General features: G+C 35.2%; 2 protein-coding genes across 4 annotated transcripts in view; one reads left to right on the top strand and one right to left on the bottom strand.

Moving 5' to 3' along the window:
- Window positions 1-10521, top strand: part of LOC110784736 (uncharacterized) — a 34791-nt gene extending 24270 nt beyond the window's left edge. Inside the window, exons 5-10 of one of the 3 annotated variants that reach the window (XM_056833418.1) lie at window positions 9021-9109; window positions 9209-9470; window positions 9550-9702; window positions 9947-10026; window positions 10146-10195; window positions 10280-10521. In XM_056833418.1, coding sequence (XP_056689396.1) covers window positions 9021-9109; window positions 9209-9470; window positions 9550-9702; window positions 9947-10026; window positions 10146-10195; window positions 10280-10488 — 843 coding nt within the window. In that variant the 3' untranslated portion in view covers window positions 10489-10521. Of the gene's footprint in view, window positions 1-8996; window positions 9110-9208; window positions 9471-9549; window positions 9703-9946; window positions 10027-10145; window positions 10196-10279 lie in introns of all 3 variants that reach the window. The other 2 variants (XM_021989184.2, XM_056833419.1) reach the window with 2 other exon arrangements.
- Window positions 10522-14277: 3756 nt separating this feature from the next.
- Window positions 14278-15645, bottom strand: LOC110784699 (uncharacterized). Its single transcript, XM_021989152.1, has 2 exons — window positions 15447-15645; window positions 14278-15317 (listed from the first exon to the last, which is right to left on the bottom strand). The coding sequence occupies exons 1-2, from the start codon at window positions 15643-15645 to the stop codon at window positions 14278-14280; spliced, it is 1239 nt and encodes a 412-aa protein (XP_021844844.1).
- Window positions 15646-15953: the final 308 nt, after the last annotated feature.

Here is a 15953-nt window from a genome sequence, read left to right as displayed (position 1 = left end):
AATTAAAACAATTATCTTATTATTTTGATTCAACCAATATTTCAACGTGTCTAATGTATATATGGAATTGTTTGGTCAATATGCTTTGTAGTTTGCGGTACTAACGAAGTAAACCAAAACCCAATGGATCATGTATTCACGTGATTTTGAAAACTGAGTCAAAGCACCACAAAACCCCAATTCAATTAGGTAGCGCCTACTTCATCAGTTCATCCCCTTCACCATAGAATACAACCACATCGGAAACCAAGCAACAATTACGAGGTTTCTCCCGCAGCTTCGCTTTTCGGCATCGATCTAGTAGCAGCAACGGCAAAACGAGCCACCGCGCAGCCACTAGCACAGAACAGAGTCACCACGGAGCATCCACGCAACTGTTGCGCGAGCCCACCGATTTTCCCGCTTGTGCAGCCTTGCTCTACAACCCCGAGAACCCAGAAAACCTTGCCCCCGCACAAGCTGCGCACAATCCCCTTTTCTCCCACTAAATTCGTGCAACAATTTGCGTAAATTTGGTAAGATTTCAAGCAACAATTTGATTGAATTTGGGGGGTGTGTAATTTTCATAAAATTAGGGTTCATAGAAGAATTGGGCATAATTTGGGTACAAAATCGAATTAAATAGGCTAAATAATCAAATTATTTACATATAAATTTCGAATTGTTCTTGATAATTTTCAGATTTATATTTACATGAAAATCGAATATTTTCAATGTCTTTATAAATTTGTACAATTAATCGTAATTAGTTGCATAAATTTAAGAAATAAATCAAAACTTTGTTGTGAAGCTAAAGTTTCGGGTATGGCAGATGTGTTTTGACGAGAGTACTTTGTATAAGATCAATATTTTATACAACCCAAACAATTTAAAATCAATATTTTAATTAATACATATATAATTTTCTGTCGTAATTGAATCAAAATAATCAAGAATATGCATCAAAAATTTAAAACTTTAATCATGATCAAAATTAAGGTATGCAAGGAGCTAACTGATACCACTGTAGGAACATATAGATGCATAAAGCGGAATTTCAGGAAACAATTTCCTAACATCTATCACAGGATCTCATGCATAACAATAGTATAGATCAGATTAAGTCGAAAGAATAATCACCTTTGAAGCGTGTTCTCCCGTTCGTATGCAAGATTCAAAAGTTTTAGAGCCCCACTTGTTGCTCCTCTACTCAGTCCACAAGCACGAATTGAATCCCACGTATGCTAGTACGGAAGAGAACGATCACAATCTGTCTCTTGCTTTGTTTGGGTTGTACGGCGTTTAGAGAATGACAGTTAGGGTTTTTGTGTTTTCTTTTTGTGTCAGATATTCAAGGAACGTAATTTCTAAATCCTTGACATTATAACTATTATAATGTGAGAGTTTTAGGTTAACACAAAACCAAAGCCCAACATTCTTTCCCTTAATAGACCGATTGCCATCGGGCCTTTTGGGCCCATTCCAATTAGTGCTTATATGTGTGACCTTATAGGATTAATATATTTTAGTTGTAGGTCCAATCAATATTGTCTTACTAATCACATTTATTCTCTAGCAAGAAAATAGGATTACTAAAATAATTAACTTATTATCTTCATAATTAATTCCTATTTATATTTAGTAATTGCCGGAAATGTCTAAGGACATAATTCCTTCAATCTCCCACTTGTCCGAAGACAAGAACGCAATGCTAAATTCCTTAAGTCTCTTAATGCCAAAATTTGATAACACACTGTTATTCTCAAATTCTAGTTTCTTGATCGCCGAGTTCGAACTGTTCAAATAAAGATTAACATTTTAATCCCATTCCGCATGGCCATGCAATTTTTCAGTTCTCGCTCATCAAGAGGCCCAGACACCATTCCTATCAAATAGGAGGACTTATTCACTCTTGTATGACCATAACTCCCACTCAATTCTTAGCCCACCTGATCATTGCTTTTATAACCTCCTTTTACGGCGCGGCGTTTAACAGAGTCAAGGTTAAACTAATTGTCTCATGGTTATTAAGACATACTCATGTCTAAGGAATCCACTAAATATAGAATTTTGATTCTACTTTTAGAATCTAGTTAGGTCAAGTCTCAATGCATCAAGTATACATCCATATAATCAATTAGACATCCCTATGTCTCCATAGCCCATGGAACTGCACTATCAATTAATTACATGCTAGTCTTCTCATAAATCACTTATGTCCAATTTAGTGATTCAGACTAGGGACTTAATAAGTTGTGATTTCAGTTCACTTTAAAGGGCTCCATTATCAAAACGTTTTCGATAATCCTATTTGAAAACACAAGTTATTTGGACATTTTATTTAATACTAAACCAAACAATTAAATAAGAATGAACTTTTATTGATAAACATTCAAAGCATAATAAATGTATTTACAATTGTAAACATAAAGTAAACAAACTAAAGCCATTCTCCCATGAGAAGTAGGAGAGATGTATCTACAATGGGTCATGTTGATTACACCTCTACAATGGGTCATGTTGTATTTCTTGGTAGAAATTCTATTACTTGGTGTTCTAAGAAGCAGAAATCGATTGCAAAATCCTCAACTGAAGCCGGATATTGAGCAGTCTCCACTACTGCTTCTGAACTCAAGTGAATAAGAAAAAAAATTAACTTGCTTAGCCTCGTTTCTCGTATTATTAAAATATAAGGTAAATGCTTACCAAACACGTTTGTTGAATGAGATGATCCATTATGATGGTAAACTTCAATTATGCTTTCACACGTAAATTTGTGTTTAAATAGATAGTACCATGCATTATGATTTTCCTCTTTACCTCAGAGGAATTTCATATGCAATATATCGTCTTAGTTTTATCATTTCGAGTTCCAGTCTCATATTCTCGTTCTTCTCCCTTCTTAAAGGTTTAGTCGAAATATCCGCAATTTGATTTTCAGTTTGACAAAAGTCTTACTTGATTAAACCTTTTTCAACATTATCTTTAAGAAAGTGATGCCTAATATGGATATGCTTGACCCGAGAATGATGAAATAGTTTGGAAATACAAATTGCATTTGTATTATCACAGTAAATGGGAACACAATCATATATATATATATGTATATGTATATGTATATATATATATATATATATATATATATATATATATATATATATATATATATATACATGTATATATATATATATATATATATATATATATATATATATATATATATATATATATATATATATATATATATATATATATATATATATGTTAGGTTATGATACATATGACAAAACATAAATCATGCGGAAAAATCATAAAGCCAGGAAACATATTATTTACACATAATCATTTAGCATAGTTTAGATGCATACACTTTGTAGCGTGCCTTCCCTAGCTGCGCCCGTACCGAACAAGAACAAGTCTTTAGGACTCCAAGTGTCGTCCCTCCGTAGATAGTCCACAACACGTCCGGATCCGCCTTAAGCTTGACCAACTAGAATCGCCCTTAAGGTTGCTTAGGAATTTCGGCTATTATGGTGCAAGTGTTTGGCTGATTTTGCTTAAAAATCTTACCTTTGAATACTTCAATTGTATCTATAAATTATGACCCTAGGCACCTATTTATAGAGATATGGAAAAGGAATTATAATCCTACTAGGATGTGGATTTATTAATTAGAATCCTATTTGAACTCTAAATAATAAATTTAATCTATTAGGATTAGGATTTAATCAATACAAGAATTCTGATAGGATTAGGATTCATTACGAACACGAGCGTCGTATGGCCACGAGCATCGCACCACCCGCGCAGGCCTTGCGGTCCACACGAGTAGTTGCTGCTCGCAGCCCACAAGCGCTCAGCGCGCGCGCCGAAGGCCTTGCTGGGCCTGGCCTTGCGCTGGGCCTTGCGGGGCTGTGGCAGCTCCGTGTTTGGGCGCTCGGCTTGCTGGGCGCGGGACTGGCTTCGTGTTGGGCCTTCGTCTAGCAAGCCTCGTACGATGCTAATTCGTACGATGCGCTTCCGATTAAATTCCCGGTTCCGGAATTCATTTCCGATACGAACAATATTTAATATTTTCGATTCCGGAATTAATTTCCGTTTCGAACAAATATTTAATATTTCCGTTTCCGGAATTATTTTCCGATTCCGATAATATTTCCGATTTCGACAATATTTCCGTTTCCGGCACTATTTCTGATTCCGGTAATATTTCCATTTCCAATAATATTTTCCGATACGTACCATGTTTCCGTTTCCGGCAACATCTACGACTTGGATAATATTTATATTTCCGATACGATCCATATTTCCGTTTCCGGCAATATCATCGTTTCCGGAGTATTCATTTCTTTCTTGTGACGATCTCAGCTCCCACTGAAACCATGATCCGTCGATTCCGAATATCCATAGATGGAGTATTTAATGCCATTAAATACTTGATCCGTTTACGTACTATTTTTGTGACCCTACGGGTTCAGTCAAGAGTAAGCTGTGGATTAATATCATTAATTCCACTTGGACTGAAGCGGCCTCTAGCTAGGCATTCAGCTCACTTGATCTCACTGAATTATTAACTTGTTAATTAATACTGAACCGCATTTATTAGACTTACTATTATATGCATACTTGGACCAAGGGCATTATTTCCTTCTATATATATATATATATATATATATATATATATATATATATATATATATATATATATATATATGATACCAAAGCCTCTTAATTGTTGTTTTATCAAAAGTATTTATGAGCAATATGCAACAGAAGTTACGTACTCAGCTTCAACTGTGGATAGAGTAACAATGTTTTTTTTTCTTAGAACCCAAGAAACCATGCAAGGACCTAAAAATTGAACCATATATGATGTGCTTTTTCTATTTACTAAATCTTTAGCATAATCTTCATCGGCATATCCCTTTAAATAGAACGTTTCACCTCTAGGATAGAACAAACATAGATCATTTGTTCCTTTGAGATACCTCGGTATTCTCTTCACAACAGTCATATAGAACTCCTTTGGATTTGATTGGAACCTGGCACATAGACCTACATTAAAAGAGATGTCAAGTCTACTGGTTGTTAGATGTAACAATGATCCAATCATCCCTCTGTACTTGGTTTGATTCACACTTCTGCCTTTAGCATCTTCATCTAATCTTGTGGCAGTTCCCATGGGAGTGTGATTCACTTTTGCATATTCTAGCTCTTACTTCTTGAGGAGTTCCTTCTCATATATTTGTTGGTTAATCATGATTCATTTTCGATCTCATATTGCTTAATTTGTAAGCCAAGAAAGATATTGAGTCCCCACATCATGCTCATTTTTAATTCATTGCTCATTAGGTCTGCAAATTCCTTGCTCATAGTTTTGTTAGTAGCACCAAATAATATACCATTAACATAAATCTCTACTACTAACAGATCAGTTCCTTTTGATTTCAAAAATAAATTTTTGTCAATTATTCCTCGTTTAAAATTCTTTTGTAAAAGGAACTTTGATAATCTTTCGTACCACGATCTAGGAGTTTTCTTGAAACCATAAAGAGCTTAGTCAAGCTTATAAATATGGTTGGGAAATTCAGGATTTTCAAAACCGGGAGATTGTTACACGTAGACGTCTTCTTCTAAAAAAACCATTTAAGAAAGCACATTTAACGTACATTTGGTACAACTTAAATCTCATAAAGGAAACAAAAGCAATTAAATCATAATAGCTTCTAATCAAGCAATAGGAGAAAAAGTTTCTCCGAAATCAATAGCTTTTTGTTGATTGTAGCCTTTGACAACCAACCTTGCTTTGTTCCTGACTATGGTTCCATTTCAACAAATTTTGTGACTTTTACTAATTACAGGGGCGGTGCCAGTAAGAGTTCAGTGGGTTCAACTGAACCCTTACTGGACAGGAAAAATCCTTATATACAGTTAACCTATGTAATGTGTCACAAATAAATCAAGTACCTTGGTGGTTTTGAGACAACATCCTGCAGCAAAGGTCAAGAGTTCGATTCCAAATAGCTGCACTATTTTTGTTTGTTATTTATTGCTTGTTGCTTGTTTTTTACCAAATTAATGACCACTTGAAGCACCTCAAAATGAACCTCTAATACAAGAAAATGAAAACTTGTGAAGTTCAATTATGTTATTGAAAGCTTGTATAAAATTGTGGCAAAGTTGCTGACTAAGAGACTCCAATGTGTTATGAACTATCTTGTTGGGCCGTTACAATAATCCTTCATTGAAGGCCGCCAGATTCTTGATGGCGCCTTTACAGCAGGCAAACTCATCGACACTTGCAAACGGAAAAAAATCCGAGCAGCTCTCTTAAAAATTGACTTTCATAAAGCTTTTGATAGTGTCTCGTGGAAGTTTCTTGACTGGTCCCTAGAACAAATGAACTTCCCCATACAATGGAGACTGTGGATCCAATCATGTGTTATGTCAGCATCATCCTCAATCCTGATAAATGGCTCTCCAACTGCCCCTTTTAAACTTCAGCGTGGGCTCCGACAAGGAGACCCCCTATCACCGTTTCTATTTGTTCTCATTGTGGAGTCTCTAAACCTGCTTATCCAAAAAGCAACATCCATGGGTTTTTGGGAGGGTATCGAAATCTCCAAAGGGGCACAAAAATCTCTCACCTTCAATATACTGATGATACTATAATATTTTTCCCCCAAAGATTGATCTTTCACAGAATATAAAGAAGGCACTTATTCTCTTTCATCTGGCTTACGAACTTCAAGTGAACTTTCATAAAAGATCCCTAATAGGCATAAATGTGTCCGATCAATGGATGACTAATGCGTCGTCTTCACTCTTATGTAAGGGCGGCACCCCCCCTTCACTTATCTCGGCCTCTCGGTGGGTGGGGTTATATCACGCATCAAAACTTGGGACCCTATCATAGACCGCATCACAAAAAAACTAGACTCATGGAAAGGAAGACTACTATCTATTGGGGGTCGTATCACTCTTATCAAATCTTCAATTTCGAGTCTTCCCCTCAACTACATGTCAATATTCTCCCTACCTAAAGGTGTGATCGGCAAGATCAACGAGATACAAAGAAACTTCCTATGGAGTGGTGGGCTCGAAAAAAAATCACACCCTCTCGTTGCCTAGCACATCGTTGAACTACCCAAAACTTTGGGTGGTCTGAGTACTAGCAGTATACTCCACAAGAACTTGGCTCTCCTTTTCAAATGGGTCTGGAAGTATTTCAACGACCCAAACACCCTTTGGAGGCAAATGATATATACAACACAAATACAATTATCCTCAATCTCTCACAATTACTGATTATCACCCCCACTACATGGTGGACCTTGGAAGAGTATTTGCACAACACTCCTCCATAACCCAGTGACAAAATCGGTGGTTCTCAAAGGAATCAGGAAAAATGTGGGCAATGGATTGACTACCCTATTCTGGTACGATCAATGGTTGGGCCCAGCCCCATTGAAAGTCCAATTCCCACGCCTCTTCTTATTGGAATTTGATAAACTTGGGGCTATGGCTGCTCATGGGTTCTGGGATGGACTAAACTGGGCCTGGAATTTTGCTTGGGCCAGACCCCTCCGCTCACGTGATGCGCAGGAAAAAGATGGACTCCTCTCCCTCTTAAATCAGGTTTGCCTTGCACCTGACAGTAAAGATGCTCTAATATGGACTTTTATTAAGTCTAGAACATTCTCAACAAAATCTCTCACCCTAAAGATATCAAAGGCTAATCTCCCTCCCCATATTGATGCAATCAAAGGTATTTGGAAAGGTCTAGTTCCTCATCGCATTGAAGTATTCGTGTGGACCTCTCTCCTAGGGAGAATTAACACAAGGAGCAAGCTATTATCAATGGGAATCATACTACAATCGTGCACGTTTGCGTCCTCTGCAACTCATCCTCGGAAAATCACAACCACCTCCTGCTTCATTGCCCTTTCTCATATCAAATTTGGAATGGGTGGCTTGACCTATGGAACACCAAATGGGCTCAACCTGCAAGTTTAAGAGATGCCTTTGACCAATGGGTTTCTCCCATTAAGAATCCCTTCTTCAAAAAGGTATGGCTCGCAATATTCTTCATAATCATATGGTCAATATGGAAGGAACGAAACTACCGTATCTTTGATAAAATCTCCTCATCTGTGCCCCATCTTCACGACCTGATACTTCTTCCCCTAGGATGGTGGATATCTGGTTGGGATGAACCATTGCCTTATACTCCAACTGATATCCAACGCAATCGACAATGCTTGCTCTGGGGTGGAAAAACTTCTCGCCTGCTGCAACCCCTAACCCCGCCATCAGCATCATCAATATGGACAGCTCCTGGCCATGGCTGCCTTAAGTAGAACGTCGATGCCTCATTTAACCCACATGTTGATAGATCAGCTATTGGTGGCGTGCTACGCAATCATGCGGGCCATTTCATGTGCCTATTCTCTTGCCCTATACCACCCATGGAGATAAATTGTGCTGAGGTCCTTTCTATTCATAGAGTCTTGACGATCACACGATCTAACGCCCCTTTGAGACACGCCTCGATTGTCATCGAATCAGACTCAGCAAACGCCGTAGCCTGGTGCAATGGCGAAGGTGGACCATGGAACTTGGTCTTCCAACTCAACTTCATCAGATCCTTCAACAAATCTGGCATTGATGTCAAGATTGTACACAAAGGCAGATCTTCAAACCAAGTTGCAGACTCACTTGCCAAGCAAGGCCTTCTCAGAAATGACAATTTTGTAGCTTGGTTATAAATCCCTCATCACACCAGCATGCTAGACTTGTTTTCATATAGCAAAGGGTTGTTTCTTGCGATAATTTGTTGACATTGTATAGCCTTAATTGGGCCCACTCTACCAATTCAATAAAATCACAAATTATATAAAAAAAAGAACAAGTGTACCTCCGAATATATTGTTAATTGTAAAATGAATATCGGATTATGCGTTTGAAAATTCCGAAACCTTATGCATAAAATCCTGGCACCGCCACTGACTAATTAGGACATGGACAAAACATGTTACAAGGCGATTTATGATTCTTGGAAAGACATTGATGACGTGGCTTTGGAACGGCATGGTTTGGCAAAACTTGACCAATTTTTTAATACATGCAGGTAAATAAATGAATAAAAAGTACATTTATAAATATACATAGTACGAAATATGTGAAATTCGATTCTAATGATAATTTTTTGTTTTGTTTTGACAATAAGGCCTTTGAAATCTTCAGAAGAGGTGAAGCAGAAACTTGCTCAGTTATATTCAATGACTGCACAATATGTTGACCCTTATAATACATCAATGAGCTCAGTTTGTATAGAATTAACTGCTCGGAGAACATCTATCGAGGGTTCTGTTTCAGTTTTGTATAGAGAATTAGAGGGTGGCAAAGGCAAATGTTTTCAGAGTGATCTAATACAAGTATATTCTCCATTTGAGCCCTCTTCAAATTCCACGGCAGCTTGGGCATGGCTGGTAATATTTTTTTTAAGTATTTTTTTTTGCTTAAAGAAATGAAACAAGAATATGATTTAGGTACTTTTTTTTTTTGCAGCGGTGCAATGAATTGATTTTTCCAGTTGGATGTGAGCATAATACTATGCTTCCATCTTGTCCTTTCAACATTACTCGAATGGAAAACTCATGTTTAGAGAGGTTTGGAATTGTTCCACATCCTCGAACACCTATAGATTTATTTGGAAGTCAGGTAGGTACTAGTGTACTGCTACGTATTCTTTATTCTATTTATTTTGTTTTGATCATGACTAATATGTTAGGGGAATAACCCAACATTTCGAGGTTAATTGAAAATTAAGAACAAGTTCGATATACATTGAACAATTTAATTTGACAAGGAATTGAACCATAAACACAATGTTTTATCGTCTATATAGTTTTAATGTAATTTAAAAGATATGTGTAGTATTTTGTAACTTTGTTAAAATTTTCAGAATTTGAAAGAATCTCTCACCAAACTAGGAGGAAACATTATCTTTTCCAACGGGCTCAGAGATCCTTTTTCTAGTGGAGGGTTAGTAACCTATAGTTTGTGTAGATCATTTACAAAATATTGTTTGTTGTATTAGGAATTATTTTTTTTTTTTCAAAAAAAATAGTGGTTTACTAATCGAAAGCTTGTAATTGACATAGGATATTGAAGAACTTATCAAATACCATCACAGCAATAACAACCTCTCAAGGTACGTGTACATGGCATTATGTATGGATGAATAAATAAGTGTTTGAAATAAACAATAAGGAAAGCTAGTGTGGTTTCATTTCAGGGTCTTATTGTTGGGACATGAGGCTCATTGGAGACAATGATCCCGAATGGCTCAAGATAGGAAGAGATAAAGAACTAGAAATATTTAGCCAGTGGATAAACCATTTTCACCATATCAACAAGGGGCATAGTCTTTCTGTTTGCAGTATTTTCATTTATTTCTTCTTATTAGAGTATATAGCTTTTTATATATGTACGTACCTAAGTTAGTTTATTATGCAAACGTGCTTCTCTTTTGTCTTATCCATTGTTAAACAAAACTTGGTCTTTGTCCCGTTTCATAAGGATGACTCCATTTACACTCTCAAGTCCCGACGTTATTAAACTAAAAACAAAATATATCTAGATCGGTAAAAATAGTTGTGTAAAACCGGAAGTAGTACTCCGTACTGGTATATTATTGGAAGGTAACGTACAATCAAAAGCTAAGACATCATTTATTGGATTCACCCAGCCCGGAAATGTGAAAAAACACTACTCCATAATCCCATATGTCATTTTTTTAATCTAGTTGACATTTTTATTAATGCTATTACAACAACAAATGCCAGCCCGTTGACAATGACAAGGTGGGTTGCATCCCACTCCAGACGCTCCACCTTCTGAGTGACATTGTACGTCTGGATGACAATCCATAGGCATCAATGGAGGATCTACAGCACTAACGCTACTTGCCTTTTCTATTTAATCATCAAAATTACAAGGGGTTAGTCATACCAAGTGTTATATAGGTCAAAATGGACATAATCACTAAACAAGTAAACAAATTACAAACGGTTTCATCTATGGACAACCAATAAAATAAAAAGGTCAACTTCTTTTAAATTTAAGATTAATTTTTACCTTACCAAAGTCCCTCATCCGTTTTCATTTAGTTGAGACAATTCCTTAATCATGTTTGCCGATACATTTTTTTTTTTTTTTTATCATTATTATCTTTAATAATGTAAAAGAAAATATTATAAAAATTGATATTTTAAAAATATGTATCAAAACGATTTTAACAATACCTTACATGAATAAATATTTATTTTAACCAGAAGTATTATTCAAGTAATTTAGGCAAGTAATTAAAAGAAGAATATGTACGGGTGACAATGGATCGGAGGTGGATCATGCCAGTGTAGCTTCATCCCCCTCCATTAGTTAACTGTCCATCCATATCATCCAACCCATCCATCACTCTATTTACCCTTCATCCACATCCGACCAATACATCATCCGCAGATGAAACGGGTGGATGGGGTGGATCGGGTCTAATTAAAAGTATCGTCAAATTTATTTATAATATTAATATAAAGTAATACTTTCTCCGTTCCGAAAATATCACACCATTTTATTTTTTACACTATCCACACTACGACTTTCGACATTTTTGTGATTTCATATGTAAGAAAATTGTAGTCATGTTAGATTCGTATCGATATATATTTTCTAAATATCATTTTTTATAATAATTTTACTTAAACACAATTTAAGATATTAAGAGAAGTGATTCAAAGTAAAGTGTTAAAGGAGTAAAAGTCAACCATCAAGCGATATTTATGGAACAGGGGAAGTATGTATTAATATGGTGGACAATGAATTATATTAATTTTGACATATCTACATTATAAAATAGTCTAAAATGCTAATAATAATAAAAAAACTATTAGGTAATACATATAAGTTTAAAAAAAATTATTTATTTTACCTACTTTTAAGCAAAACAATTGTTTCTATTTTATTTTTTATTTCTTGCAAATTGAAAATAGTAGGTAATAATTAGATGCCTATAAACCAATATCCATTAAGTGCGGAGTACTATAATATATCAATGTAAATATATTTATATATTCTACTAGTAATTAAATAATTGTAGTAAATAATTTTAACGGATGGATGGATCAGATGATGGATCGGTTGACGGGTTGGATGAACCTTCAACCGAATCCGACCCAACCCATCACCCAATCCACCCGCCACCCGTTTAACAAACGTGTTTTATCGGATTTTTATCTATAAATTCGGTATATGTGGTTCGGATATTTGTCGGGTTCGGATGAAATTGTCACCCCTAAGAATATGGCATAACGCTAACTATGAAGTCTCATCGATGATATATTCTAAAAATTAAATATTAGTATATGATGATGAAATGGAATGTTTAATTTATTAATGAAAATTGTAAACGTCGGGGGATAAGAGAAGCAAATAGTAAATTTTCTGTCCAAAAATGATATTAGAAATAGTGTAAAGAAAATTATGAAACGAACTAAAACATATAACTGTTCTTCTATACCGGATTTGTGTTTAAGGATAATAAAGAAAACGCTCTAGACGATTAAATTAGTGACTGTCATACAATTTTCATGTATTTTTTTTTATCACAAAACTAAATGATTAATTTTCTTTCACAAAGGTACCGATCGAGTAGGAAATATCAGGAATCTAGCCATCTAGGATGTATTCATCAGAACAAATTAACACACACACATGTGTAGTAGTTGCACACTCTCATACAACCAAAAAATTAATGTATGAGAAGTTCGGAGTAGCAAAAGCAAGATTTGCTGCACTTACCGGGTGACATAAACAACGCTACCACCAGAAGCAAAAGAACAATTGTGGTTTTTCCTGCCATATTCAAAAGTATAAACTTGTTAGCTGAATTGGTTTACGAGGATAATTTATGTGGACTAATAAACTTAAGATGTGAAAAAAGTAATACGTACTTACACGAATTATATATTATGAAGGATGCATATCTATTATGGTAATTTCTTAGACAATCTTTTGTAATATTTCAATTTCGGAAGTAAAATTAATTTCTTTTACGACCATGATGGGAGATTGAAAAGTTAAGAAACATTCTTAATTACTTTCATATAGGAAAACATATAATGTGATATATTTCCATATAGAAATATATTGTATATAGATCAGTGTGATATATTTCCATATAGAAATATATTGTATATCAGTGTGATATATTTCTGTATATGAACATATACTATATATATATATATATATATATATATATATATATATATATATATATATATATATATATATATATATATATATATATATATATATATATATATATCAATGTGAGATACATCCATGAATTAATGAATATATCAGTGTGATATACTACGTATTTCCGTAAAGGAAAAAATATCAATGTCAATATATATCCATATAAGAATATGTATATCAATGTAAAATATTTCCACAATTTAATTTATATAGTAAATCACATTGACAATTATGTAAAACTTTGTTTTCGAAATATCAGAATACTTTTTCCATGACTCGGTTGTGTCCATTAGGCTACATAAACGTTAAAAAATATGTTTTAACGTTAATTTCAACATGAGCTAATTAATTCAGAAGTTTATGTAGTCAGAGTATTAGATTAAAACATGTTGAAATAGTAATTTTATTTCAGTAGTTAAGCAGCCTAAAAGATGTTGTGCAAGGTATTTCCATAATTTAATTTATGTATTATTCCATAATTTAATTTATATATTATTCCATAATGATATACTAGTCTGTACTAGTGTTATTGCACGAGTATCTATAAAAAGGATAACTTTTGAGCAAGACTATGCGCGTCAAACCGATGTCATCATTTTAAAAAAGGAAATTTGTCAGAAATGACCTTTTATAGTCCGAAAAATGTGAAAAAAGACCTTTAAAAAATGTTGTGAGATAAGACCCAATTTATATTTTTTGTTGTGAATAGAGACCAAAACCAAATTTTCGATGGTCAAAATATTTTTTCCAACGTTGACCATCACTTGCCTGTCAAGTGGCTCATTTTTAACATTTTTTTTTAAAAAGAATTCCAAATTCCCCCCTTTTTTTTTTTTTTTTTTTTTTTTTTTCTTTCTAGGCAAGCAAGATCGAATAATGTTAAGCTCAAAACAGATTTACAACCTAAACTAACTCAAGGATGAAACAAACCAACTAGGTTGGACCATTCCATCAAAGAGCTAGAAACAGAAAACTATCTTACAAAGTAGCAAACCACAAGCTATCTCTCCTAGTTACATTTTTAGGTAAAACAACCAAAATTCGATCTCTAACATTTTGCTTAACTCTAGCTACCATATTCTGAACAGTTGGAAAGGAAGCATTCCAAAAACAACCATTCCTACTTGACCAAACATCATACACTGCAGCAGCTAGCATTGCGAAGCTAACTTGCTTCCTAAACTTTGACATTCTGCCATGAGCAATACACCTCATGAGCTGCTTCAGATTACCAGTGGAATAAGTAATCCCTAACCAAGTTTTGAGAGCACTAATGCATCTGCTGCTATAGGGACAAGCAAATAACGGATGCTTATGATCTTTATCAGCTTGTCCACAAATCAGGCAATTTGCAGTATTACTAACACCAAATCTTGCCAATTTTGCAGTGGTTTGAAGCCTGTCCTGCACTGCCAACCAACATACGAATCTATGCTTAGGGATATTCAGCCTATTCCACACCATATTATCCCACCGAATCACAGGTTTTGGTCCAATGATTTTCTCATAAACTGTTTTCACAGAATAATGAGGCATAGCAGCTAACTTAGTTTGAGTATAAACTAGTTTCAATCTCTCTTTCATGGCACATATCTTCTTCCAATACCAGCTAGCAGAAGCTACAGGTTTATACTCCCACCAATCCCCATCCTTAATGTACACAGCATGAACCCATTTGATCCAAACATTATCCTGCTTGGATGCAATGGCCCAAACATATTTTCCAATGCTTGTAATATTCCATTTGACAACATCTCTAAATCCAAGTCCACCTTGCTTCTTATCACAACATGAACTTTCCCAAGAAATGTTACTGTTTTTCTGACTATAAGCTTGCCCACTCCAGAGAAATGCTCTACAAACTTTAGTAACTTCCTGCAGTACTTTCTTGGGTAAAATAAATACCTGAGCCCAATACATGTGAATACTCATCAACACAGAATTAATGAGCTGCATTATTGCTGTGTAGGAAGGATTCCTTGAACTCCAGACTTTAATCCTAGCAACCATCTTATCCACTAAGACATCACATTGAGCAGCAGAAATTCTTTTAGCACAGATGGGAACACCTAAGTACTTAAAAGGGAGGTGACTCCTAGTAAAACCAGAAACATTGACAATTCAGTTGATTTCATTCTCAGCCATACCACAACAGTAGATAGCTGATTTCTGCTTGTTGGCTAACAAACCAGAAGAGTTGGAGAACAGCTTAAAAGCTTGAAGCAGAAGATACACAGAGGGGAACTCACCTTTACTACACAGGATTAGATCATCAGCAAAGCATAGATGAGTGAGCTTAAGTTCTTTGCATCTAGGATGAAACTGAAAGTGAGACAACTCACTCATTTTGTAGAGAATTCTGGATAGATACTCCATGCAGATCACAAACAGAAGGGGAGACATGGGATCACCTTGTCTTAAACCCCTTTTTTACTTGAAAAAGCCATGCATTGTGCCATTAAGCATCAGAGAGGACTTAGGGGTGGTCACACACTCCATCACAAGAGCCACAAAAGCTCCAGGAAAACCCAGCTGTACCAACATTTCTTGCAGGAAATCCCAATCAACTGTGTCATATGCTTTTTGAAGATCAATCTTCATCATACAACTTGGTTTAGCACTCTTCCTACCATACTGTTTTACCAAATCCTGAA

The sequence above is a fragment of the Spinacia oleracea genome, chromosome 6 (assembly GCF_020520425.1).
Source record: "Spinacia oleracea cultivar Varoflay chromosome 6, BTI_SOV_V1, whole genome shotgun sequence".
NCBI classification, from domain to species: Eukaryota; Viridiplantae; Streptophyta; class Magnoliopsida; order Caryophyllales; family Amaranthaceae; genus Spinacia; species Spinacia oleracea.
The sequence above is the reverse complement of the archived record's forward strand: the minus strand, read 5'-3'. Positions and strand labels throughout refer to the sequence as shown.

Coding starts and splice junctions, on each gene's coding strand:
- LOC110784699 (XM_021989152.1), bottom strand. CDS start 15,645: ATGAGTGAGTTGTCTCACTTTCAGTTTCATCCTAGATGCAAAGAACTT. Junction 15,318..15,446: donor ATCAGCTATCTACTGTTGTG/GTATGGCTGAGA, acceptor GTGATGTCTTAG/TGGATAAGATGGTTGCTAGG.